Source organism: Peromyscus californicus, unplaced genomic scaffold, assembly GCF_007827085.1.
Source record: "Peromyscus californicus insignis strain IS unplaced genomic scaffold, ASM782708v3 Scaffold_7__1_contigs__length_154581171, whole genome shotgun sequence".
Taxonomy (NCBI): Eukaryota; Metazoa; Chordata; class Mammalia; order Rodentia; family Cricetidae; genus Peromyscus; species Peromyscus californicus.
This window is the reverse complement of record NW_026294595.1, coordinates 133,232,380-133,260,024: the sequence shown is the minus strand read 5'-3', so window position 1 is coordinate 133,260,024 and position 27,645 is coordinate 133,232,380. Positions and strand designations below refer to the sequence as shown.

At 47.5% G+C, this 27,645-nt stretch overlaps 1 protein-coding gene across 3 annotated transcripts in view; it reads right to left on the bottom strand.

The window, feature by feature from the left end:
- Positions 1–27,645, bottom strand: part of Ppp1r16b (protein phosphatase 1 regulatory subunit 16B) — a 100,604-nt gene that overhangs the window by 60,694 nt on the left and 12,265 nt on the right. For all 3 annotated transcript variants that reach the window (XM_052726478.1, XM_052726480.1, XM_052726479.1), the window contains exon 2: positions 10,545–10,893. In XM_052726478.1, coding sequence (XP_052582438.1) covers positions 10,545–10,794 — 250 coding nt within the window. In that variant the 5' untranslated portion in view covers positions 10,795–10,893. The remainder of the gene's footprint in view (positions 1–10,544; positions 10,894–27,645) is intronic.

Below are 27,645 nucleotides of genomic sequence, written 5' to 3'. Positions count from 1 at the left end.
TCGGATAATGAGCTTGGCAAGTTCCCATGTTTGCAGAGGAGGCCCTGGGGCACAAAAGCAGTGTCACAGTCCCGAGGGAAAGCAAGGGATGTTGAGAAATTGATAACTCTTGGAGAAGAAAACAGAGACAGATTTTCATTTACTACTTTATACTAAAATGAACTCCAGAGGGATTACATATTTGATTTATTTAAAGAAGGTCATGGAGACCTAGAAGAAAATGCAAGTTAATAGGTATTTCGAGTTGAGGAAATGCTTTTCACTTGATTGGCGTTTTCTATGAAGGTCGAGAGAATGAGTAAATAGTCTCATCTTTGTCAGCCATATGGATTCAGCTACAAACTCAACTGTGTGGCGGCAGCCACGGATGATACGCAACTGAGTGGCCGTGACTGTGCTCCAAGGAAACTTTGTTACAAAAAGTCAGTGGGGAGAGTTGGCCTTCAAATCAAATTTTCTGAATCTGCCCCCCATTAAAGATTAGTCTATTTTATGTTTCACGTGTACGAGTATTTTGCCCACATGTATAATCAGGTACCATGTGTGTGCCTAATGCTCAGAGAGATCCAAAGAGAGTGTTGGATTCCCTGGAACTGGAGTTACAGATGGTCATAAGCCACCATGTGGATGCTGGGAACCAAACTAGGATCCTCTGGAAGAGCAACAAGTGCTCATAACCATTGAAGCAACTCTCCTGCCCCCAAACCCTGTTTTAATGGTATAAAAGCAAAGAATAAAATAATACGAGAATGAGGCAAGCAGTCATAGGCTTTATTACATAAAATTAAGAACTTCAACCACAAACACAGCTTTGGGTGTGTCTCAGTGGTAGAGTCCTTGCCTAGCACCTACAAATTCTTGCTTCAAGCTGCAGCACTCTGAAAAACAAACTATCCTATTAACATGGTTTTTAAGCGAGCAAATAAATGTACATACTGCAGAAAATACATGAACCATGCCTGACAGCAGAGGGCTGCCATCCCCCCCCCTTTACTGTTTTTGTCCATCTTTCCCTTCTCAAACATGAACAGCCATTGAACCCAATTAAAGAAAAAAAAAATGTTAGTAGAAAATATGGGCCAAAAAAATAGGCAACTTAGAGAATCTAGCTATGGGTAATCAGTAAGATTAGGAATAGTTTCTCAGCCTTAAATAGGTTTTACAGAAGAATCAGCAAATTCCTACAGGTGAAGGTGGGTGTCTTAGTTACTTTTCTATATTGCTGTGAAGAGACACTATGTCCAAGGCAACTAATAGAAGGCACAGTTTATTGGGGAATACTATTTCAGAGGGTTAGAGTCCATGACCATCATGGCAGGGAGCATGGCAGCAGGCAGACATGGCGCTGGAGCAGTAGCTGAGAGCTCACATCTTGATCCACAAGCACAAGGAAGAGAGAACTAACTGGTAAATATCATGGGCTTTTGAAACCTCAAAGCCTATCTCTAGTGACACACCTCCTCCAACAAGGCCACACCTTCTAATCCTTCCCAAACAGTTCCACCAAATGGGTGCCAAGCATTCACATATATGAGCCTCAGGGGGCCATGTCATTCAAACCACCAGTGTGTTTGGTGGCTATCCACTGAGGATTTGCAAGGCAGAGGGCAAGGCAGGTCTGGCAGAGCATGGCAGTAAGATCTCACTGGAGATCCCATTGGAAACTTCACAGGATTTTATGTCCTCACATTCAATAAATCTCTAAGAATTCACTCTAATTAATTACCCAAGCTGAGGCCAAATACTTCCATACACTGATAGCATACATGGTTTACATTAGGAAAATAACCTGAGGGATAAGCTCAGAATGCAGTAAAAAGGAAGACTTCACTGAAGATGGTACACTCAGATTCCCATACAGAGGTCGGCACTAAAAATCTGTTTGCTGGAGGATGTGATCAAAATGCATCACGTACATTTAAGAAGAAAACCCTAAAAGAGGTAACTAGGGCATGCTAGGCCTGCAAATCTCATTGTGCTGAACACTAGAAAAAAATGTTGATCTATTAAAAATCTGTTTTCAAAGACTCTATAAAGACAAGATATGGTATCTAATCACACCACTCAAGAGCATTTGACTTAGACAATAACCTTTTCTTTTTAGAAAGGCCTCCATCCCCACCCCTCAGCTTCTAGAACACTGGTTTTATCCTCATCTCCATGGCAGGCAATTCTTAGTCCCACTTTGGATGTCTCTTAGTTAGGGTTTTATTGCTGTGAAGAGACACCATGACCATGGCAACTCTTATAAAGGAAAACATTTAATTGGGGCTGGCTTACAGATTCAGAGGTTTAGTCCATTATCATCATGGTAGGACATGGTGGCATACAGGCAGACGTGATGCTGGAGAAGGAGCTGAGAGTTCTACATCTTGATCTGAAGGCAGCAGGGAGAAACTGCCACACTAAGCTTGAGCATTTAAGACCTCAAAGCCCACCCCCACAGTGATACACTTCCTCCAACAAGGCCACATCTCCTAATAGTGCCACTCCCTGTGGGCCTATGGGGGCCATTTTCTTTCAAACAACCACAGATCTCCTCTTCTGGGCTTAGGATGTACCTACTGAGGTGCCCCTGGCTTCCTCCCAGGTTCGTTCCTTGATGTCTTTTATGGCTGTATGGCTTCAGAAACTCTGTGCTGGATACCAACATGTAGTAACCCCATGATTACTCTGCTGAGTGCCAGGTTTCCTTGCTCACCCATTTCCCCAAAAACTCCACTTGAATGATAAAAGAACCCATCTCAGACAATCCTCTAGAAGCCCTGGCTCTCTCCAAATCCCAGCCTCCCCTACTCCAGTCAGCGTCCCACCTACTCCAGTTAGCCTCTCCCTACTCCAGTCAGCCTCTCCCTACTCCAGTCAGCCTCTCCCTACTCCAGTCTTCTCCATCTCAGAACAGGGCACTACCAGCTATGTGTGGCACATCTATAACCGCAACACTCAGGAGGCTGAGGCAGGAGGATTGTGAGTCTGAAACCAGCATGGACTACACAGCATAACCCTAAATCCAGAGTAAACCAACTAAACAAGAATACAGTACCACCATCCACTTAGATGCCACAAACCCAGGAATTACTGAGTCACTTAACTTGAGGGCGTGCTGCTGGGGGCTCCTCCTCACTACAGCAGTTAACTGCTGATGCTAGCCAGCCTGGGTGACCGTGACAGCTTCCTGTGGGGGCCCACTGCCCTCATGCATGCCCCTTGAACATGCATCAGGTCCTATTGGTGAGCTATATCCCCAACCACAACATCTAGTTTCAGAATTTACATGGACACCCAGAGCCTGTGATTTCTTAGGACTTGAACTTTCTGAAAGGATTCATGCTGAAGTCTACAAATGTCTATATCACAGAGTGAGATGTACTAACCTTAGGGATCTGAGGACCAGTACTTTGTAACAGATCAAGATGTGATGTTTAAAAAAGTACACTTGGGTAAAGAGCCATTCAGATGCAAGGTGGACCAACAGATTTAAAATGGTTAAAAAAAAATTGAAGTTGAAATTGAAATGGCTTCCAATTTCACCTTACAACCAACCATGAAGAAGCCACCGCTGATGAGTGTGGGTGCCTCACTGCTTCAGAAGAGCAGTTCAAAGGCTTCATCCATTTTCCCAAGGGTACACCCCTGTAGAGTAAAATCCTCTGCACTGACTTCACCCAGGGTAAAGGAGGCCACGTGAGCTGTGTCTTCAAGTGGATCCTCCAGCCCCATGTGAACCTCGAAGTGGCCACCATCCTAAGGGAGATCCTGGCCAGAACAGCCCAGCTAAGCTGGTCCTGGGTGCTCATGGAAGGTGCAGACACTTGTTTTAGGCAGGTAGTTGATGGGCTGCTATTGTACAAAAGAAACTGATACAAACCAACAGGGTACAGCTGTGACTTAATGACCAAAGAAAGTTGACCCCTAGGTTTTAATTTCTTCATTTGTCTCAGATTTATTTACTTATTAATTTTTTAATTATGTGTATGTCTCTGTGTGGGTATGTGCACATGAATGCAGCTGTTCAAGGAGTCCCAGATGAGGGGATTGGATCCCCTGGAGCTGGAGTTAACCCGACATGGGTGCTAAGAAGTGAACTCGGGTCCTCTGAAAAAGCAGTCGATACCCTTAACTGCTGAGCCATCTCTCCTGCCCATTTGTTTGTTTGTTTTTGAGACAGGGTCTCATTATATACCCCAGGCTAGCCTCAAACTCATAATCAGTGAGCCCCAGACTTCCAGCGCACTGCAATTTCAGGTGAGTGCCTAATCGATAATACAGTAGATATTCATAACAGACCCCAACTAAACAAAAGTTCTTGGGGTTCTCAGCTTTTAAGAGAACAAAGGAACTCTGAGATCAGAAAGGGGGGGACCTTGGCCCCAAGCCCTTCGTGTTCCACCCCTTATTTAAACTTTCCTCCAATCACCCCATGGGAAAGCACCATGTAGTTCCTAGATAAAAGACCAAAATATTACCTGAGGCTGCCAGCATTCATTGTATGTGTGAGTTTTATCTTCTTAGTGTTTCCTTTTCCTATAGTTTTGGAATATTCAGCAAGCAGGCATTATTTTTAGAATGAAAGGAAAAGAAAATTTCCTGTTCAAAAATCACCAAAAACGAAAATCAGAGCCACTTCCTTCAGATAAAGCTGGAGCCTGTGTGATACCTCACAGAGGCACCTGGGCCGAGAGATGTTAGCAGGGCTGAGTGGATGAGGGTCCTACACTTCCAGCTAACTCATGCTGGACAGCCTTTTTATTATTGTTGTTACTACATTGTGGGGTGTGTGTGTGTGTGTGTGTGTGTGTGTGTGTGTGTGTGTGCTGGGTCATTGCACACATAGGCAGGTCACCCTGTGGAAGGTGGTTCTTTCCTTCCACCATGTGGGTTCTGGAGAGCAAACCTAGGCCATCAGGCCTAGTGGCAAGTGCCGTCCCCCTCTGAGCCATTGTGCTGGCCCTAGAACAGATCTTACAACTATTTCACATATTCTGTTTCTGCATAATGTTTCATTGAATTAAGTTTCCATTGCCTTGATGAGTGGAAAGCAAATGAGCTGCGTCCATACACTGAAGCACTGTAAGGCTGAAGAAAAGGAGCAAGCCCTCACACAAGCTACAGCCCAATGGTTTTCTAAAGCAGTGGCTGCATCATTATCTTTTCAAGCCTGTTGACAGGGCAGATTTGGAAGCTCAGAGAGTTTAAGTCACATGACTTTCATGACAGACCCAGGACTGAACTCAATCTCCCAAACCCTCAACTTTAGCTACCAGACTGACCTGTACCTCTTACTTTGGGTTTTCCCTATAAAACAGAATGGCTCATCTGTGGTTATGATCTGTGCTCCTCTGGGCTGTATGGACCCTGGTGTTTCTGCTGTCCTTAGGGTCTTGGCTTTTGGGGTCCCTAGATAGAACCCTTATCCCCAGCCATGGTGGCCCTGCCTGCTCTGAAACCCTTAGAAAACCATTAATCTGTTTCTTAATAAGTTACATAGATATGTACCACATGACCCAGCAACCCCATTCCTGGGTAACTGCACAAAAATGATGGATTAATGTCTACATAAAGACTTGAACACCTGTTCTTAGAAGCCCTGATCATCAATCCAAAATGGCAAAGATGCGGATGTTCAGCCCGTGGAGAGTGGAAAACAACTGTGGTACAGCCATCCAGTGGAGCGCTAGAAGGCTGGAACAGGGGAGCAAGAGCTTACATATGCTCCAACCTGGCCAAGCTCAAAACTGCTCTACTGAATGAAAAAGATGATCACAAGAGATCATACACTGCATGATTTCAGATGAAGGAAATATCATCGAGGTTGCCCGGGACTGGGAGTGGGACCTGGGGATGATTTCGCAGGAGGTGATGAACAAGTTCTAAAACTAGAGTGTGAAGATGGGCAAACAGCTCTGGGGTTTTGTGGGAAACCCCTGAACCATTAAAAATGGGCAGATCTTATATGTAAATGAAACCCCAAGTTACTTTTCCAAAATAGGGTTTGACTATCCCAGCTTCAGAGAGTCGGCTGTGAGGATTAGGTGAGATGGCGTGTGCAAAGCAGCCTGCCTGGTACACAGTACCTGATAAATAATCATGAAGGTGAGAGTCAGAATATATAATGAGGAGAGCTTACGCAAATGTGGAATAATAGATAGCACAGAAATAACAGCTTCTGCCACTTCCCCACTTCTAACCACACCTCTTCGGCATTTACCAACTCAAGTCAGCCCCTCAACTCTATGTGGCAGGGGTTAACATGCTCAAGTGAGGAAGTTGAGGCCTGGGAAAGTTTGGCTACTGTCCCCAAAATGCACAGGCAGTCAATGGTAGAGCTGAGATCTCAATTCGGGAGCATGAACTGCAGTCTACACTCCAACCCCCTGGCTCTCAGGAAACACCGAGGTAGAGGGTTTCTACGCTAGTGATGGCTAGGACGCCCAGAGACCTGTGGATAGCTCTCCTTGGGAACCTGAAGAGTTAGAGAGGTCAGTCCAAGAAAGTGTGTCAGGTGAGGGAACCACTCACCAAGAGGTGCTGAGGAGGCGAAAGAACTTAGGGCACGTGGGGAGATCCTGGTGGAGGAATCAAAGGATGCTGAGGAGTGATGAGGGAGGGCTCAAGCAGGTCCTAGGTCAAGGGCATTAGCCAGAAAAGGACCGCTTTTCTCTGGGGGAGGAACTCTCACACACCCCCACTGCAGGTGGGGAGGTTGACTCAGGATGTTATGAGCTCAAGGGAGTGGGGAGCTGCCACCCTGTGCTCCCACGCCACTGTGAGCTAACACCCCAGCAGCCTCCCAAACACCAGCTCAGCCAGCAAGCAGAAGCGGTTCTCAGCCAGCCAGGCACAGGCGGGCTCTGTCAGGCTGCCAGGAAGCTGAGCGGAGCTCTGCAAGTTCAAGGGTTGACTGATGGCAGCCTTCAAACCCATCCACCTGTGGATCCCCTTCACACAACCCCTGCAGCTTTCCACACCACAAAGACACCAACCCAAAGGTCTTTTCTCATTCAAATTTAGTGGCTTCCATCCAGCTCTCAAACATGTTTCCACATTTGTCCAAGATAAATACTTAGACATGGGCCCAAAAGTTCACTGTGCACAAACAAAACTCCTGGGCAAATTTTAGAGATGCTGGCGACACCAGCTACAATACCTTACACAGCGAACCACACGAGTCTGCTTGCTGCGTGTGTTCCGGCACACGTAACTCCAAGACTTCATACGGGGGCAAGTGGGTGAAAATTTGAGTCACGTGACTGGGATTCCAGGACGCTTTTGCTTGCATAAAAGCTTAAGGAAATATGAAGGTCTATGGGCCTCCCAGTCCACAGAGAAAGAAAAAAAAATCACTAGAAGAAAACACATCAAACCAACGAGCAGGGATTGGAGGGGAGACAGGAAAAGAGGAGGGGACTTGTTACTCTGCACAACTCTGTATTGTTTGATTCTAATAAGAATTAATTTGTATGAATTTGATGTTTTTTAAGCATTAAAGTCTTTTTATCTGAAGAACTATTTAAATTACTACTGTTCCGACACAGGGTTCAGGGTAACTTTCAAAGGTCAAGGATGTTTTGCTGTTCTGTTGAGACTAGGTCTCATGTAACCCAGGCTGGGGCCTTGAACTCAGTATGTAGCTGAGGATGCTGCAGAATTTCTGACTTTCCTGCCTCTGGTACTGGGATCACAGGTGTGTGACACTATGCTCAGTTTACATAGCACTGTGGAACAAACACAGGGCCTCACACATGCTAGGCAATCCCTCTACCAGCTGAACTACAGAAATCCAGAACCAATTCTAATTCCTGCCTCCCTCTTTCAAAGCCAAGCCCTCAGTGCTCCATGACACAGATTTTAGAAACTGAAAACAGAGAGGAAAAACAAATTGTTCAAGGCCATAGGCTAGGGATGGGGTGGAGGAGCATCCTTGAATTCCAAGCCATGTTTCTTCTAAGCAGCACCCTTAACAGTTGACAAGGGATGATATTTGGGTAGCGGGCTAGGTAGGCGCCATCTCCCTGGTGACTGTTCTGAAACACACAGCCAACTCTGAAACCCTTCAAAGCCCCTTGGGAAGAAGAGTGTAATCGACAAGTTGGGAGAGAGCAGCTAGTGAACTGCCACCCCCACCAAAAATTAGACCTCGTCATGAGCCTGCCAGCCACCCCCTGAGTGGGATGGGGCCGCCACGTCACCCAGCACACCAAACCACACGTGGGAAGGAGCTTCAGGGCCACATCCCCAGCCTGAGCCATCAAGCCTCTCAGGGGCTCACTGAAGCTCCCACCTGAGCCATTTGAAGCTCAGTGGGTCTGGGACCCTGCCCCGGCTCGTGTCCTAGAGCCCCATATTACCAAGAGCAATGGTATGGTGCTTTCAGGGTATTCTAGAAGTTGAAGGGTAAGGTGAGCACAGGTTTGTATCTCATCTGAAAGGCTTGTGATGAGGAGTGTTTGACATGTTCTGAAATACTCATGATTTCACCTCAAGGACAGAACCCAAGTCAACCTAAGTTCACTTCTGTTTCCTGCATACTTGCTGCGGGCATCTTGGGCATAATTTCTAGCCCACCTGTACTTTACAACCCATCCCATGAGGTCAGGTGTGTTAGCTTCCATGTGGGACATCTATGTAGGTGGCCCAAATGCTTCAGATTTCCATGGTCAGGGATGCTCAGCCTATAGAAGTCCATGCTTTCTTACGTTCTCAGTGCCACCAGCCCTCAGCTCTTCCACTGACTGTTTTAATGCCTAATACCAGGAGAGGGTACTGGGGGGGGGGGGGTCCAGGAGGCATACCAGGCCTCTCCAGGGGTAATGCAGATGCTACTGGGTGGTCCAAAGGCATGTGCACAAACTTCAGCTATAATGAGCAGACATGAGGATATGCACAGAGAAGGGGACCTGGTCAAAGCTTGAGTCCTCCAGCCATTCTAGGTGTAGAAAGCAAACCTGAAAAGCCATAGGGTAGTATCCTAGGATTTCCGGTCTTGTTATCTTAACTGGGCCAAAGTTCTGAATCTCTCTTAATCTAATGTCCCTATCTATAAAATGAGTGTTATTAATTGTAACCAGTACAGGGTAACCGTGCAACCTGGAAACTGTATGAACCTGCATTCATTTATTTACACAGTTCAGAGAGTAAAACCATCCTGAACAATGTGATGTGTACTTGTCTCTGCTTCCAGACTTAGGAACATCCATGACAAGAAAAACTATACGTTTAATGAAATAAAAGGTAACAACATAATAAGACACGTTGATACGTCAGCTGTGGTGGTTTATACCTGCCATCTTAGAATTTGGGAAATGGAGGCAGAAGGATCAAGAATTCATGGTCATTTTCAACTACACAGAGACTAGCCTGGGCTACCTGACAGCCTGCTCAAAACTCAAAAAGCAAAATTTAAAAAATTCATAACTGCATGCTTAACATGAGGGGCCATGTCCAAGATACTCATGGGTATTATTCAACTAAATGCTCACAAGGCCTTCATGAAGATGCTACCGTCTCCCCCGTTTTGGACAAGCCTAAGGACAGAGAACAAAAAGAAGTTCTCTGTGCCAGGGTCACATAGGGATCTGCACAACCAGTTTTAAACCCAGCTGTCCACCTCCAGGGTCTAGGTACATTTTTAAAATGCTATCATTTTTATTTTATGTGTATGGGTGTTTTGCCTGCATGTATGTCTGTGCATCATATATTACTGTGCACCACATGTGTCTGGTACCTGGGGAAGCCAGAAGAGTGTGTCAGATCCCCTGGAACTGGAGTTGCAGCTAATTGTGAGCTGCCATGTGAATGCTGGGAATCAAACCCAGGTCCTCTGGAAGGGCAGTCAGTGCTCTTAACCTCTGAGCTATCTCACCAGCCTCCAGGGTCTAGCTCTTAACCACCCTCCACCATGGATATGGCAGTGGAAAGTGAATTGAGAACCGAGTCCGGGATATGGTTCTGTGATAGAGTGCTGGCTCCTTCTGTAAGACTCTGGGTTCCCTCCCAGCATGAAAAAGAAGACACCAGAACAGCATGCCACAGGCTGAGTGAGGACCACAGAGAAGGGTTTGAGAAATGCAACATCCTGGAGTATCCAGCTGTTGGGGTGGGGGGAGGAACGGGATACCGCGTTATTCTGCACAGAGTGCCAGTGCGCAGGAAGCAGGCTGTCAGTAAATATTTGTGGGAGGGAAGGGAAATTGTTATTGTATTCATTAGCAAAAGCCGGACTCATTGTCTCCAACAATGAAAATAGCCGTCTAAGATAAAGCCAAGGTTGGGGGTGGGGAGGGCTGTGTGGTGGCACAGACCTGCAATCTCAGCTCCTGAGAAGTGGAGGCAGGAGGATTAGAAGTTAAAGGTCACACTCAGTTGCATTACATGTGGAGTCCACCCTGGGTCACACGAGATTGTCTCAGGAGGCCTTTCCTAGGGCCATCTTCTTCCTAATGTGGACAGATGGGCTGGCCCACACTTGACCTCAGGAGTAGAAGTGTAGAAGAAGAATTTGCCTGCTTCTGCAACAGTCCGGGTTCTGGAGCAGGGGACCTTACCTTCTTCAGCATCATTCCTCAGTGAGGCTTCGAGCAGCGCCACACTGGCCTCAAAGGACACCTTCTTGCGACGGCCACCTGTGCTGCGCTTCCGCTCATGCTTGCGCTTCCGGTGAAGCAGATCCTGCTCATACTGCGCCCACTTCTTCAGCTGCTGCGCCCGGCGCTTCTGGGCTGCGCGCAGGCGCTCCAGCGTAGGCACCTTCTCCAGCAGCTGCAGCTCTGTGAGCAGGTCCGCGTGGCTGGCCATGGCCCCGCGCCTGCCCTTGCCCTGCCTGGGGCTAGCACGGTGCGCCCGGGGCCAGGGGAGCACGGGGGCTCCCGAGGGGCTGGGGCCTCATGGTGGGGCCTGGAGAGGGGAGACAGACACAGACATGGACTGGTCAGCCCCGAGAATACACATCGCATGGTAGAGAAAGCCACCCCGACCACCCTGCCCAGAGTTCAATGCTCCCTTGAGGTTTTCTTTGCATTTGTGCCAAAAGCAAACGTGCAGATCCTTAAGAGTGGTGTGTGAGTCCCAGCAAGGCCTGCCTCAGCGAGCTGAGGCGGTGGTGCTCACACACATTTGCATTGATTGAAGTAAAACAGTGTAGTTTCACAGCCACATCTGAGTGCACACTTGCTAGTGGTTCCCATGTTGGATACCCACATAGAGACCATTCCATTATTCGGGAAAGTTCTGCTGCATGACGGTGCCTGCCCGCCTCTCAGGCCACAGTTAGCTAACAAGAGCCTGATCTTTGCAGCTTTCTTGTACAAAGGCATCCTACTTCAAGGAGTAAGTCATGTGACACTGGAACCAGAGGGTATCTTGGAGCTCAGGATAGCATGGGGGCTACCGAACCCAGGAAACCCCAGGCTGTACAGCATTCAAATAGAAGCCCTGGGGGCTGGGAACAGGGGTCAGCTGGCTCCTTCCTTGCCTGGCAAGAACCAAGTCTGGGTTCCAGCCACAGCACCGTACAAATAGGACATGGAAGTGGATGCCGGTGATGTGAGCACTGGGGAAGTCCAGGCAGGAGGATCAAAAGTTTGAGGTCATCCTTGGCTACATAATGAGTTTGAGGCTAGCCTGAGCTATGTGAGATCTGGTCAATAAATAAATAAATACATAGATAAACAGGCAACAAATAGACACCAGGTCCTCAGACACGTGAATGCCAGGCACTTAAGCTTCGCTAATTTTCTCCACATGACATGCATGCTGTGATGAGGATGGACAAACAGGACTGGAAGGAAACAAGACAATGTAAGGTAGGACTGCAGTGGTTCTCAAAGTGTGGCCCAGGTGCCCTGTAGAGGAACCCCCCCCCCCAGGCCCTTTCAAGGCTTCCACAAAGTCAAAACTATTTACATAAACGGAGGAAGACACTGCTAACCTTTTCCACCCTCCCTCTGTCCCTAGTATGCCATGGTCCTAACGCTACCCATCAAGGGACTTAATGACACTCAGGGGGAGAGCCCAGCAGAGACAGCTGTGCAAAGCTTGAAACGGCAACTCTCTGTTTTTGTTTGTTTTAGGACAGTTGTTTTTTTTCATCAAAATGTCCAGCATGGTTATAACACATGACAGCTTTATACTTCTTTACATTTTATTTCTTTTGTGCTGTGGCACACAGCACCATGATGCACATGTGGAGGTCCAGGGATAACCTGCAGAAGTTGGTTCTCTCTTTCCATCATGTTCTGGGTTCTGGGAATCAAACCCAGGTCATCAGGCTTGGTGGCAAGCACATTTACCAACTGAGCCAGCCCTTGGTTTAACTTGAGGCCAGCCTGGGCTCTATAGTGAGATTGTCTCATAAAATAAATATGAGACAATAAATAAAACATTAAAAATAAGCAATGTGCATAAACAAAAGAGCTTTAGGATCCTGAATTTCAAGGGTTAAAGTGCTCCCCAAACCCAAAAGTTTACTAACTGCTGAACTATTCGACCTGGAAACTTTTGGCTTAAGTCCCCCTCACCCCACACACACCTTGGAGAACCTTCAAAGGAAAAGGACATACATCTGCTCTCAGAGTTTGAACCAAGTGGGCTTCACATTAGCACAGACCCCTGGGTTTTCTGAGGCAAAGGAAAGAGGTCTTTGGACAATCACTTGAGCCTCTTGAAGATTATATTCTCATCTGCAAAATGCTCTGTCACTCCCAGAATTCCCAGGGTCCTCAAGGAATAAAGGAGCTGGCCACGGTTGCATATCTACTAGCAAAAAAGAAGGGATGGATGAGGCGTGAAGGCAGGGCACCCTCGACCCACCAGGCAAGGCTGTCTCAGGTTGCTGGGAGACATGGAAAGATGGGTGGGTCCACATTTGTAAGATGCAAGATAGATAGATAGATAGATAGATAGATAGATAGATAGATAGATAGATAGATAAATGTTGCCTTCTCAGGGAAATCAAACAAGCCTGAACTTCAGGAAGACATTGTTGATCTCTAGGGTCCTTTGCTTCTATATCCTCCCTCCAGACTGCCTTTCCTTCAGAGGCCAACCATGAGGGATCTCCAGTCCAGCCCCTTAGGAGCCAAGAGGAGGTCAAATGGGCCTGTCTCCCTCAATCCCTGACACCGAAGATAAGCCAGCAGCAGCTGGAGAGGGAAGAAATTGACAGTGCCACTGGGCGGGCCTAATCTCTGTTGTCAATCAACCAAGGTCAAGATTCAAGAGGAAACACGCTGCTTGGCTTTCATACTCTTTGCCTTGCTTTGGTTTTGGTTTTAAGTAACTTTGAGTTGCTGGACCTGGGGGCAGTCTGTCATCCCAGATACTCGGGAAGTGGAGGCAGGAGGAGTTCAAGTTCCAATCCTGTTTGAGCTACAGCGAGTTCAAGGCCAGCCTAAACCACTTATTGAGACCCTATCTCCAAATTAAACAAGCAAGCAAACAACAACACAAAAAAAGAAAGAGAGAAAGAGAGAAAGAGAGAGAGAGAGAAAGAAAGAAAGAAAGAAAGAAAGAAAGAAAGAAAGAAAGAAAGAAAGAAAGAAAGAAAGCGAACTGGTGTGGTAGCATACACCTTTAATCTCAGCACTCGGGAGGCAGAGGCAGGTGGATCTCTGAGTTCGGGGTCAGCCTGGTCTACAGAGTGAGTTCCAGGATAGCCAGAACTACACAGAGAAAAAAAACAAAAACCAAAAGGGGGAGGGTGAGAAAAGAAAAAAAGAAACCTTGGGACTTTAGCTCAGGAGTAGAATGCTTGTCTGGCATGCATGAAACCTGGGTTCAATCCCTAACACTGTAAAAAAAAAATTAAAATAAAATATAACATTTTTTAAATTTTTGCAATTAACCTTTTATTTTGAAAATGGACACGACACCCCCCCCCAATTGTAATCCATGTTCCCCAGTTACGGATTCTTATTTGTAGGTTTCCTCTAAAGTAATTTCATCAGTGCATGCCACCACAGTAAAATGTCAACCGCTCCTCAGCCACAAGCACACCCCCCAGCAACCTCCCAATGGCTCTCCTAAGCACCCCCAAACCCACTCACATCCCAGCCCTTGGCAATAATCTGTTCCATCTCTAGGCTTCTGTTCAAACAACACTATAGAAACAGGAGTAGAAAGCAGTGAGAGCTGAGCACTGGCTTTCTTCACTCCACACGAATCATTCCTTCGAGGTTCATTCAAACTATCGTGTGTGCCAACAGCTCCTTCCTTTTTATTGCTATCTAGTAGGCCATCGTCACCATTCATTTGTTTCCCCATCCAGCTCCTGGAAAAGATCGGGGTTGTTTCCAGTTGGCGGCTATGAAATCCATGGACAGGTTTTTGTGTAAGCATACGTTTTCATTTCTCATGGGCACATGCCCTCGGAGCACAACTGTCAGGCGATCTGGCAATTGCCCCAGTTAGTTTTAAAGAAATCGCCACTCTCTTCTCCAGAGGGCTTGTACCTGTCCTTCCTTCCTCCAGGAAGGCGTGAATGAGCCAGGCTCCCTGGCAGCTCTCAGTGTTGTCCCTACTTCGTGCTTCAGTCACGGACATAGATACTGTGGCCGGGTTTTTTGAGCATATAGAATGGAGTTGAATGCACCAACACACGGTGTCATGGTGACATGGGGCCTCCCTGGAGCTGGACCACCAGATGTTAATTTTGCCTCTTCTTCTTCAAGTGAACACCTGCCCCAGGAATAGCCTGATTCAGAGGTAGATGGGGCGGGGGGTGAACTAGCTCTCCTTTCTGGAAGATTCCTGCCTGTCAATCAAAAAACCCACCCAATCCTCTCAGCAACTTAAAGAAGCAGGCAGTCATGTTTGTCTTCAAGTAAAGAAAACAGAAAGATAAAGTCATTTGCCCAACATCACACAGCTTAAAAACAGAAGCGCTGTGGTCTAGGGATGTAGCTCAGTTGTTGGGCTGCTTGCTAACACACATGAAGCCCTGGGTTCAAACACACACACACACACACACACACACACACACACACACACACACACACACACACACACACACTCACACACACACACGCCCTCTGGAGAGGACAGGGCTACCCAGACTAAAGAGATCAAGAAAGTTTGAGGTCCAAGAGGTATGCTACAGGCCAGATTTAATCAGTAAACCTCCTGTAGTCCATTCATGTTTATCAGTCTGCTTGGGGTTAGCCCACACCATCTTCAACATCTCAATTAATTACTCACATTTAAAACTTGGAGTTTTTATATCTAATATCAGGTATTTAGCTTTTCTTAGAACATCTCAAGATCGGCCACACAGACTCACATGGCAGCCACCAAAAGGTACAGAGAAAGGCTGTACCCTCTAATGGAGCATGTACCTTCTAATTCATCCCAGTCCCTACCACCATCCTACCCAACCAGACCTCATGCTAAGTGTCACCCATCACTAGCTCCTGTAGTCACTGAGTCTGGAGCCCTGTATTAGGCAGAGGGACACGGCAGCATCCAAACATCAGAGATCCACTCAACACAGAAAAGGAAGGCTGGCCATCTTGGAATCTCCACAACGCAGAGCAGGACGTAGCTGCTTACACCCCACAGCATGGATAGGCCTGTGAGCTGCCCAGCAAGCCCTCAGCAAAGGCAGCAGACTGGCATGCTTACATCACTCCCTGGAGGAGGAGTTTCCACTGGCGACCAATTCACCTAAGTGTTCCGTGTCTTCCAGTGCTCTGGCTACACACACATCTACGTCTTCATTATCAACGCTGATCACACACTTGTAGGAGGGCCCCAAAACATGCCAAGCGACAGCAGGAATAAGTCATGCCAGGCATCTACATGCCAAAATGCTCTCCATTTCTCAAACACCTTCCTAGCTGGGTATGGTAGCTCAAGCCTGTGATCCAGTCCAGCACTCAAGAGGCTGAGACAGGCCAGCTCAGTGAATCTGAGACCAGCCTGGGCTACACAGTGAGTTCCAAGACAGTCTGGGCTAATAGTATAAGGCCGTATCTCAAAATAATAAATAAGAATCAAAAATGAAACATTCCTCAGCCATCATTTCAATCAGGAGTTCTAAGCATGGAAAAGGAACTGACTCAAATAAAAACCACTATTTTGTACATTTAATACACACTAATAAAAGCTATTGAAACCAAACCTGGTAGTACAGGCCTGTAATCTCCTTTCCTCTCCTTTCCTCTCCCCTCCCCTCTCCTCCTCTCCTCTCCTCCTCAGTTTGATGCTCACAGGTGGTAACATCTTTAGAGCCATGCCAGTCCCCTTTGTAAGCACACAGCCAGTCCCCCTGAGGTTCCCAGCCTGGGGGAAGGGGACAGCAATGGTACTTAGATGAAAATGTAAAAACATCATTTGGTTTTCCGTGGATTTGTTTTCACAGTTACTGTTTATTTATGGCAGTGACATGAAATTTCCTTTTTTATATAACTCCATTTCAATCTACAACTAGTAACTTGGTAGTAAAGAAAAATGAAATAACGGCAGAACTCAGTGTTGGCAGGAGATGGAAGTCACTGACATTTGGGGAAGCCGCCTCACAGTGACAACTGGTTCTCATGACAACAGTCTAAGAAGAGAAGATGCACACGGTGGTGGCGGGGCGTGTCTTGTGGTTCAGTTTTAGCTGGGAAGGAACTCAAGACTTTGCATATGCTCACCAAGTGCTCCACCACTGAGCTGCAGCCCCGGCCCTAGAAGGATCCATATGCACTCAACAAATATTTCCCAAGCATTTGCCACATGCCAGGGCTGTGCTAAGGGATGAGGAGAGACATGGCCCCTGTCCAGCTGATGGATGACAAAATAGGCAATGGAGTGCAGAATGGGTGGCAGCTTTGTCGCAGGAGCCTGACTCCCGGCATGGTGCTCCCTCCACAAGATGCAGACAGACAGACAGACAGAACGTGCCACTGCCCTGCCCTCTTTGCTCTGGGCCAAGAAATTAAGGACAGTCACCCAGCCCCCTAGAGAAAGATAAGGACAGCATCTCCCCAGAGCCAGTAAAAGGGGCCAGGGCATATTTTCTGTGTCTTTGCCCATCAGCCCCTCCTACCTCACCCCTTGGATTCCCTGGAGCAGCGCCCCAGGACAGCTCCCTCCTGACTGCTAGTTTTCAGGTGACCTAGTTTCCCCCAATAGACCCACACACCTCCTCCGCCCCCATCTGAGAAAACCCTGCTCAGGCTAATTAAAGAATTGCCTCGTGCGGCCAACAGCAGCCAGGTGGGCCCCCTGGGAAGGGCACTGGCCTGGGTGCTGGGAGAGCCCAGGAATCCGGGGCTCTACTGAGCTGGAAAGTGGCGTCTTCAAGAGACTCTTGCATCCCAAACCACACTTGGACAATGGAAACAGTGCAGGGTACCGGGCCCTGGGAGAACAATAGTCTCAGTACTTTAAGGGGAATCCCCAAGGAAGCCAGGCCTAGAGGTAAACCCAGCATGGAATAGAAATATTTTAAGCCTCGTGTGTGGTGAGAGTACCAATGGACTATCACACAGGCCTGTTGGACCCCTGCTCATAAAGGGGGCTGGGCTAGGGGTATGAGCATGGGAGGGGTCTGCACAGGCCAAGGCAATGAAGTCATCCAGGAAGTATGTTGAGTGTGAGAAGAATCTGAGGCCAGGGGAAGTAGGGTGGGGCACTGAACTTCCCCAACATCTGGGCCACGTACCAAAATAGTTCTATTGTGACCAACAGGAAGTTAAAGGCCAAGGTACTGGGTCCTGGGAGAAGCAGGAACGGGCTGCTAAGGTGTTGTCACCTTGCCCCTCAGACCTTGAACTTGCCTATCATCTAGCAGAGTCTAAACTTGGCTCTTCTCCATGCCTGAGCCCAAACACGGAGATTGGCTCTATGTTAGGCATGCGTCCTAAGGTGGCCCAGCCAGAAACCTTTTCTTCCCTCTGAGCCAGAAGACTGAGGGAAGGTGCTGCTGAAGGCAGTCTTCATGCTTGGACGGCACAGGACATGCAGGGGTCCTGTAATCACTGAGTCGCTGGATTCCAGCTAGCCAAGCCAACAAACCCCATTTATTATGTAAGGCAGTTACCGATAACCCAGAACATCCTAACACTTGGCAAGGATGCTTTTAAAGATGCAGGGCTATTACCGATGTTACTGTACTTTCTCCTACAATGGCCGTTTCTGGTTCAATGGGTCCTGATGGAAGGCCAGCCTTGAGGGAGGGCAGAAGGTCAAGGCTGGGCTCCTACAGTAGCCATGTCTGTTGAGTTGGGAGAAAGGACCCTCCCTCTACCTCCCACCCCCACTCCCACTCCCCCACCCCCACGGGAGCAGCTGATTGACACATCTTTGGAATCAAGCCTACTGGTTTGAGAAAAACAACACAAGGGAAGGTGAATTCAAACTGAAGAGACTTTCAAGCATGAGTCAGAGAGAGAGAGAGAGTTTCAAAGTTCACACTGTTAAAGAAAATGTTCGGCATTTTTTCCTGGTTCTCGGCTATTCTTCTCCTCTGTCTTGGCAGGCTCCGGAGGAAGGGCCATGAGTGCTTTTCTCCCGTGTTTCCTGCACTGCTGAGCACGAGGGGAAAAGAAAACAAAACAAACAGCCCCGGTGCCTCCTCCCAGCTCTCACTGGGGACGTGCTTTTTCTCTTAAAGGATGCGCACCCCCACCCACCCACAGTCCGTCTGAACAACAGCATCAATACGGAGACGCTCCACTCGTGAGCAAAGAGACTTCTGGGCCCTGGGTGCTCCAGATATCTGAATTAGAAATTACCCCTGTGCCTCCGGGCCCCATTTTCAGGGGACTCATTACACTGATTGTCCTACTCCTGTAGAGATGACCCTTTTAGACTCTGGGCACACTAACCATACACAGGCCTCCTGGTTCTAAATCTGATGAGGGACTAGGGTCCTCACGGGCCTGCTCCTCAACTCCCTTCTCCCAGGTACATTCCTTCATTCCAATCTCTGTATTGTGCCCCAGACCCGTGGCCTGAAGCCCATTTACAGGGTTTCAAATGTATGAGCAGGATCCATAACCCACAGGAATGAAGAATGACCAGACAATCCATGGACCGAGCTGTCTCAGGAAACGGAGCGTGGTCAGCCATGGGGTACTAATGGTCTTTGTCTGGACTATCTGAGGATTCTGGTTGCTCCAGCTTCAGGCAGAGTCAGGTTCATGGATAGGTGGTATAAAAAAGCAGCATCAACGCCGGGCGGTGGTGGCGCACGCCTTTAATCCCAGCACTCGGGAGGCAGAGCCAGGCGGATCTCTGTGAGTTCGAGGCCAGCCTGGGCTACCAAGTGAGTTCCAGGAAAGGCGCAAAGCTACACAGAGAAACCCTGTCTCGAAAAACCAAAAAAAAAAAAAAAAAAAAAAAAAAAAAAAAAAAAAAAAAAAAAAAAAAAGCAGCATCAGCCTGGCATGAGAAAACCTTCTAATGCAAAAACAGGGGCCAGCCATGGAACCATGTCGGGGTCCCCAGGAACTCAATAACCACCCGTTAGACTGCAAAAAGACAAGATCCAGTGGGGTGGCAGACAGGTTGCCCAGGAACCCCAACCCTGGCTGGACTGGGAAACCATCCTATCAGGAGAAAGGATTCTGCTGAGCACGTCTGGAGCCCCACAGTTGACATAGAAACATGTCAGGTCCATTTCAAGCAGAATGCTGTTTGATGTTTGGGGTTGGCTCTCCTGTAAAGGTGACATGGCCTTCTTAGGCTTCTAAGAAAACTTCAAAGGGGCCGATGGTCCAGTGGATGCAGGAAGCCCGCGGACATATCAATCTTCCACGCTGGGCTTCTCATTAGACACTTGAACCCAGAGAAGCCAGACCACTTGTAGGGAAGAATGCCAGTGTGGGAACAGAGGAGAACAGGGGACACACAGGAATGTGCAAAGGCCAGGGACACAGGGACAGACCTAACAGAATGCCTGCAAACACCCCATGTGCTCCCGTCAATCACAGTCACCAGTCTCCCAAAGAGGCTTCTAGAATAGCTAAGTAGGGGGAAGTGGGGGTCATATTACAAGCACAGTTCCTCCAGGATTGGGGGTGTCGAACCCCCACCCCTGTGCAGGGACAGAAAAACTCCCTCCGAAGCTAGAGGGAGAGTTTTTTTCAAAGCAGGCCACCTGTGGCCACAGAACATCCTCTTGGATCACAGGTCCTTAAACAAGGGATGGCTGTTAGTGATGGCTGCTAGTCTTGTCTGGATCACCTCCTCTGCAGTCCTCTCCCTCTCCTCAAAATTCTAGTCCTTGGTGTGGGTATATGGCTTAGTAAGCAAAACACTGTCTGCACGAACACGAGACCAGAGTTCGGATTCTTAGAACTCACACCAACAGTGCTCTGGAGGGGAAGACAGGGGACCCCTAGGTCAAACTGACTAGATCAACTGGAAAGCTCTAAGTTCAAGTGAGAGGACCTATCTCAGCATATAAAGTGGAGAGTGACAGAGGGAGACACTCAACACCAACCTTTGGCTTCCATGTGCACCCGCATGCACTTTAACATGCATGGACACACGTGAGCACACACACATATATACATGCAAGAACAGTTTAGTCCTCTAGCCTTAAACGCAAATGTCTAGAACGGTATCAAACCAAACAGAAGGGCCTCTCAGATCCCAGGATCTCATTTGAACAACACAGAATCGCTGTCACTTCAGAGGAGGACAAGAACCGAAGGTATCTGCAGCTCACCTACCCCTGGGGGCAGAAGGAACTAGGCTCCATCGCGCTAAGGTGCTCAAGGCCAGGTTCTAGAAAGTGACTTCTTGAGGCAACTACAACAAAATGGCAGTACATACAGCTGACTGCCTCCTCTCCTCATACTGTCCCTGGAGGACAGAGACACAGCGTGTTGTTGAAGGCCCCCCTGATACCCTGATACCCTTCTCCATCTGGATGCAGAGATCCCTGGCTTGTCCGTCCTCAGCACTGTGGGCTGCACAGCCTCCCTAGCAAAGAGGAAGAGCACTCTGGTCCAATCACTAACAAGACTACTCTCTCTACTGCAGGCTCCTGGGAAACAGCCCTAGAGAGCTGTGGCAACCCCACCCCTGCCCCTCCTCCTGCAGCCAGGGGCAGGCTCAGCCAGTTGGGAAGTTGCCGGGATGAGAGTTTTACAAGACTTTTCATATGAACCATTTGCTGAGGTGTGTAGAATAATGCCAAGGAAGCAGTTGAGTTTGAAGATGGTCCTACCTGGAGGACTGGATGGGAGAGGGAAGGGCCAGAGTGAATCCAAGTTGATTCCAGCTTTCTGCCAGTCAGTGGCCTGATCTGGGATTCAAATGCAAAGTTTATGCACAAAAACAACAGTGGAAGGAAAGAAGAGAGACTCCCAAAGCACCTAAGCGTTTTAAAAGATCGTCCACGTGAAGCACAAGATTTTAGAGCCGACAGCATTAGCAGTGAGACAACTAAGAAGACATATTGGTTAAGAAAGCAGACAGACCAATTCGCAAGCGAGAAGGTAACTGTCAAGATCGTTACAGAGTGAAACACACACTTAGCTCAGCTAAAGGGAAGCCTTTCAGGGCTTGTTATCTGTGCCCATGAAATGAACTCATGGAGAAAGCATGCCAAGAAACAATGGCAGCCTCTCGAATTAGCACCCCTCCCCACATCAAGCTCCACCGTTACATCTCTTGGGAGTAGTGCAACAGTTCTGAAGATGTAGATATTGTCTCCATTTCAAAGAGGAGATGACTAGGCTGCAGCTATAGCTCAGCTGGTAGAGTACTTTCTTGCATATATGAGGAGGCCCTGAGTTTGATCCCCAGCACCTCATACACTAGTTATGGTGGTACACACCTGTAAGCCTAGCACAGCAGAGGTAGAAGCAGGTGGATTCAGAGCTCAGAGTCATCCTTGGCTACATATCAAATTTGAGACCAGCCTGGAATATATGAGACAGCGTCTCGAAACAAAACAAGAACAGAAAACAGACTGGGAGAGGTTAGGGCACTTGTAAGCAGGGCTGTGTCCCAGCTCTTCTGTGTCGGCCTCTCTTCTTTATCAGCTTGCCATCTGTTTGATGGATTGGTGCCTAAACCATTTGCTTGGTATGTTTAATATCTCCCCTGCTGGAAAATAAAAGGAAAAAAAAGGCAAGCAAAGAAGATGAGCTCTGAAGTCTGACTGGTGTAAGAATAATTCTTGTTTGTTTATTGGTTTTTGTTTTGTTCTGGTTTTTGGCTTTGTTTTGAGTCAGACTGACTAGAAATTGACTATGAAGCCAAAGATGACCTTGAACTCCTGATTCTCCTGCCTCCACTTCCCAAATACTGGGATTTCAGGCCTGGACTATATGGTACTTGGCTAGAAGAGGGATTCTTAAGGGAAATAGATGAAATCCACGAAGAGTAAGAAATAGCTGATTCAAGTCAGAACTTCACTTAGTGTTAGAACTGACTGAATTTTAGGCTCGGGCAGGAAACGGTGTCCCTCATTCCAACCTTCATCTCCTGTCCCTTTCAAGGCCCTAGGGGATCAGCCTCCATGGCCAAATATTCCCTTTCTGGTGAGTGACTTTTCATTCTCATTTCTCGGAACAACTCCTGGACCAGATTCACAACAGTGACTGTCTGATCCTCTCTTGCCTGGGACATGAAACAGGAGATTTCTAGAACCTCCCCAGTCTGATGAATTTTTTTTAATCCAAATGCAGGTTTTGAAGTTTCCGGGCACTGTACCTGTGACCTCCTGAGTTACCATGCAGAGACGCACGCCGTGGCGGCCTGTGGGACAGCACTTCTGTCCCTCTCCTGTGATCTGCAGCCAGAGTTCTCCCCTTTGATTCCCTCCTCCTGTGTGTGTAGAACTCCGAGCAGACCTCGGCTTCTCTATTCCCTTTGAACCTGAAAGTCCCATTGCAGGAAGCCATGTTACTATAGCAATAGAATTCAGCTTCCTGAGTCAAAACCCAGGGCTCACTCTATTAACTATGGTTCTTTGCACTCAGATGTCTGAGGCACTCTCATTTCCCCTCAAATGATGGCATCTCTCTCTAGTTCCTATCTCCGGTCATTAACAAGTAACTAATTTGGAGGGGTGTGTGTGTGTGTGAGTGTGTGTGTGTGTGTGTGTGTGTGTGTGTGTGTGTGTGTGTGTGTTGCGCCCGCACACATCATGCTCACATACACATGCAGGGGGAAGGAGGGAGATCAGAGGTTGATGTCTGGCATCTTACTCCATCACTCCCCACCTTATTTTTTGAGACAAAGTCTTTCACTGTGCCTGGAACTCACTGATTTGGCTAGACTGGCTGGCTAACCAATGAATTCCAAGGGTCCACCTGCCTCTGCCTCTCCAGCACTGGGGTTACAGGTGTGTGCCACCATGACCAGCTTTCACACAGGTTCAGGGTTCCAAAAGCAGGTTCTCATGTGCAAGCACTTTACCAATTGAACCATCTCCACAGGCCTAATTTGGGGTTTTGTTCTGGCAATTTTCTCTACCGATTCACTTTTGTTTTCAATGTAAAACCTTATTTACTTAGTCAGCAAATGAGTGTTCATTGTCATCCACTGCACCAGAAGCAGGAAGGTGGGTGGTTCTGCGGACTCCTGAATGGACAAAGCTGTGTTCAGCAAGATTGTGTAACAAGCCAGGGTAGTGTACTCCTGTTGGACAACCTTCCTGCCTACACACAACTGTGAAACCCTAGACATTACCCATTCACCCTCCAAAGAAGAGCCTACTGGAAATTACCAAAAATCAGGCAGAAACTGGAGGGGACTGAACAGTTAAAAGACAGAAACAGCACAAGGCAACTTGTATTTTTTTAGCTTTTGAATGCGAGGGAATTTCCCTCCATCAGACCTGTGTGTGGCAGCTAATCTTTGTTTGCGTAAAGATTTCTCTCTTGTGACGTAAGCAATTAGAGGGCAAAATTCAGTCAGTGGCAGCTGGGAGGTGAAAAAAGGTATCCCCCTGCCTCCACCCAAAGATAGCGTTACAGGACAGCAGCCCTAAGCATTAAGTGGTGTTCTCGTGGCTGAGCACGTGGTAGCACACACCTGGAGAGGGAAGCAGGGATTCAGGGTCACCATCAGCTCACGGTAGGTGTGAAACCAGTCACGGCTCCCTGACACTCAGTTAAGGCAGAGAGGGGGCTGGGGGAGAAGCAGGGTGGGGGACTGCACCCAGTGCTTCATGGATGCTAAATACCCTGGAAAGATGCCAAGCAGTGCACATTAGGCTCCAAGAAGTGACCAAGATCTCAGCTGTTGCACACTGTGCCAGCTCATTTTATGTCAACTTGACCCGGGCTAGAGTCATTTGAGAGGAAGGAACCTCAGCTGAGAAAATGCCTCCATAAGATGAGCTATAGGCAGGCCTTAGGGCATTTTCTTAATTAGTCATCAATGTGGGAAGGTTTAGTCCATGGAGGGTGGTGCCACCCTGGGCTGGTAGTTCTGGGTTCTATAAGAAAGCAGGCTGAGCAAACCATGGGGAGCAAGCCAGTAAGCAGCACCCCTCCATGGCTTCTGCATCAGCCCCTGCCTCCAGGATTCTACCTGCCTTGTTTGAATTGCTGCCTTGGTTTCCCTCCATGGACTGTGACTTGGGATATATAAGCCAAATAAACCTTTTCCTCCCCAAGTAGCTTTTGGTCACGGTGGTCACCAGAGCAATAGTAATCCTAACTATAGTGCCTGCCTGGGGGATGCTGTTTGGAACTGAAGATTGGGCGAGCTAGTGGCCAGTTATTTAAAATCTTTCTTTTCTGAGAAACACAATAGAATCCAGACTCTCTTCGAATCTTTACAAAACTCAGGATGTAATCTAAAATTACTATAACGGGGCTAGAAAGATGACTCAGCAGTTAATTGCATTTGCTGCTCTTCCAGAAGACCCAGGTTTGGTTCCCAGCACCCACATGGAGGCTCACTACCATAGTAACACTAGTTCCAGGCGGATCTGAGGCCCTCTTCTGGACTTCGTGGGCACCAGGCATGGTGCACATATGTACCTGCAGGCAGAACCCTCATACACATACAATAAAATTTAAATGAATTTTTTTTCTGAGACAAGTTCTCACTATACAGCCCTGGCTGGCCTGGAATTTGCTACACAGACAACACTGGCCTCGAACTCACAGAGATCTACCTACCTCTGTCTCCCAAATGCTGGGATTAAAGGCATGTACCACCATGCCTGGCTAACCACTCTTTAAAAATAAATAAAAATAAAATAAAACTACTCTAAAATTAAAAATTGTTAAAAAAAAAAAAAACAACAGGAAAACATGACCCAAACTCATGAGAAAAGGCAATCAGTGCCGTCTTCTCAAAATGAAACAGACGTTGAAATCAACAGGGATAAGGGTCCTTAAAGCAACCATCCTAGCTTTACCCAAGGATGTAAAAGAAATGAATGCTTGGAAAAAACAAGTGGCCCGAAACTGTAGGTGTATTAAGTAGGCAATGGTAGCACATGCCTGGCCTTCTCACACTGGAGAGGCAGAAGCAGGGTTTTGAGTTGAAGATCATTCTGGGTTAGATAACAAGGCCTTGCCTCAGAAAGAAAGGAAGAAGGGAAGGAGGGAGGGAGGGAAGTGGGAGAGAGGGGAAGGGAGGGGAGGGGAGGGGAGGGGAGGGGAGGGGAGAAAAAAGAAGAGAAGGATGATTAGGAGGAAGAAGAGGAGGAAGATTCGGCAGAGAGCCAACATCACTAACCCTCCAGCTCCGCCCTCCTTTGCGCCTGTGTGAGCTATGTTCCTCTGGAAGGACAGTTCTGCAGTTCTGCTATTCACTTTATCTTTTCTAGGATCTTCCTAGCGCCTGGCTCTAGGTAAGCTTTGAAGAGCAAAACTACACCATGACCCTCAAGTCAGATTATCTCTGATGATATTTAGGCACACTACTAGTTACCTCTCGTCTTCCCATCCCAGACAGGCCTTAAACAGGAAGAGACTTGAGTCTTTCCTGGTCTCTCCCCAGAACTTCAAAGGGCTCTAGCTCAGTCTCCAGAACCATCCTGATGAGCCAAATGCACACAAAGCACACTCCTGAACATTCCCCTTCTCAGCAAAATGCCCTCCTCCGTGGAACTCCAGGCCTGGTCCATATCGAGCTCCTGCCACAGGCGACCCTGCAGCCCTTCCTCATTCCTGCTAACACTTTTCAAACCAAGCACAGCTCTGCTTGAATCACCTGGAGATGCTGTGAATACACACCCAAATCCGGAGCAAAACCACAGAAAACAGCAACAGTTCTGCACAGGTTCCCATGCCCTGAGTGGGATATGCATTGGTGCAAACACATTCTTAAAGACACTCAGCAATATCTTACAAATGTGAGTAAACACACTCCTAAATTCAACAGTTCCATCCCTAGAACAGACTCAACAGAAGGTCCTACGTGCAGTCGCTAAGGGGCGTTTATCAGAAAGCTGACAGAGTCATTTGTAATAGACCCAAAATATAAACAATTCAAAATGGGGCTGGAGAGATGCTCAAGAGCACTAGCTGCTCTTCCAGAGGACCTGGGTTTGATTCCCAGCAACCATGTGTCTGCTCACAGTCTCAGGGGAATTCGGTGCCCTCTTCTGGCCCTCAAGCATTCTGCGCACGTGTGGCACACAGCCATGCATGCAGACAGAACATTCATACATTAAAAGTAAATAAACAATCCAAAACATCCAGCAACAATAGCATAGTGGGTGAGTGCTGTATCCCTGTAATAGAGTATCATACAGCAGTGGGAATGAACACTATCCAGTCATCAAGAATAGGGGTGAGGCACAGAAACAATGTTAACCAGTATTTTTTAAACACATAAAGGATGCCTAGCGTATGATTCCCCTTATGTAAAATTCAACAAGAAGAAATAACTGTTAGCAACCAGGAAGGTAGTGTCAAGGAAGAGTGACTAGACAGAGGCAGAACAGCTTGGGTACTGGGAATGTTCTATGTCTTGAATAGGAAATGAATAACACAGATGTGTTCAGTTTGTGAAAAATCCACTTAAAATGTATATCTTTCCTAGGGATGAAATGGGTATTAAAATGTATATATTTTCTGAATGTAGATACTCATCATTCATGTTGTTTTTAATACAAAAATAAAAACTTAAAAGCCTAAAGCCAGTGCTGGGGAGGTAGAGACTAGCAGATCTGTAGAGATCATGTTCGTCCAGAATAGCCAAAACCATGAGCTTCAGGCTCAGTGAGAGACCCTGCCTTAAAAAAAAAAAGAGGTGGGACTGAAAGCATAAAGACAATCGGATGCACATCTGCAGACACACACACACACACACCACCGCTGGCTTGTTCTTGTTGTTGTTTTTGTTTTGCTGTTGTTGTTGTTGTTTATCTTCATTTTAAAAAGAAACCCAACAAGATGGCTCAACGGGTAAAGGCACTTGCCACACAAGTCTGGTCATCCAATTCCAATCCCTGGAGCACAGGCACAGGAGAGAAGCCACGCCACAAAGTTGTGTGTATTTCTGCATTGCTTTTCGTTTTCCATAATGAATCATTACAAGTTTAAAAAGAACACTGGTGTGTGAGAGCGCCACCTTGGCACATTCTAGGTTAATGGGTCTGAGGTACAGCCAGGAATTGATAGGTTTAAAAGTTCCCCAGGTGGGTGTGATGTGCCTCCAAGAACCACCGTGTCAGGACTTGGCAATCATCCCTGCTGTTTCTTAGAGCAGAAAGTTCTAATTCCCCAGAAGGTC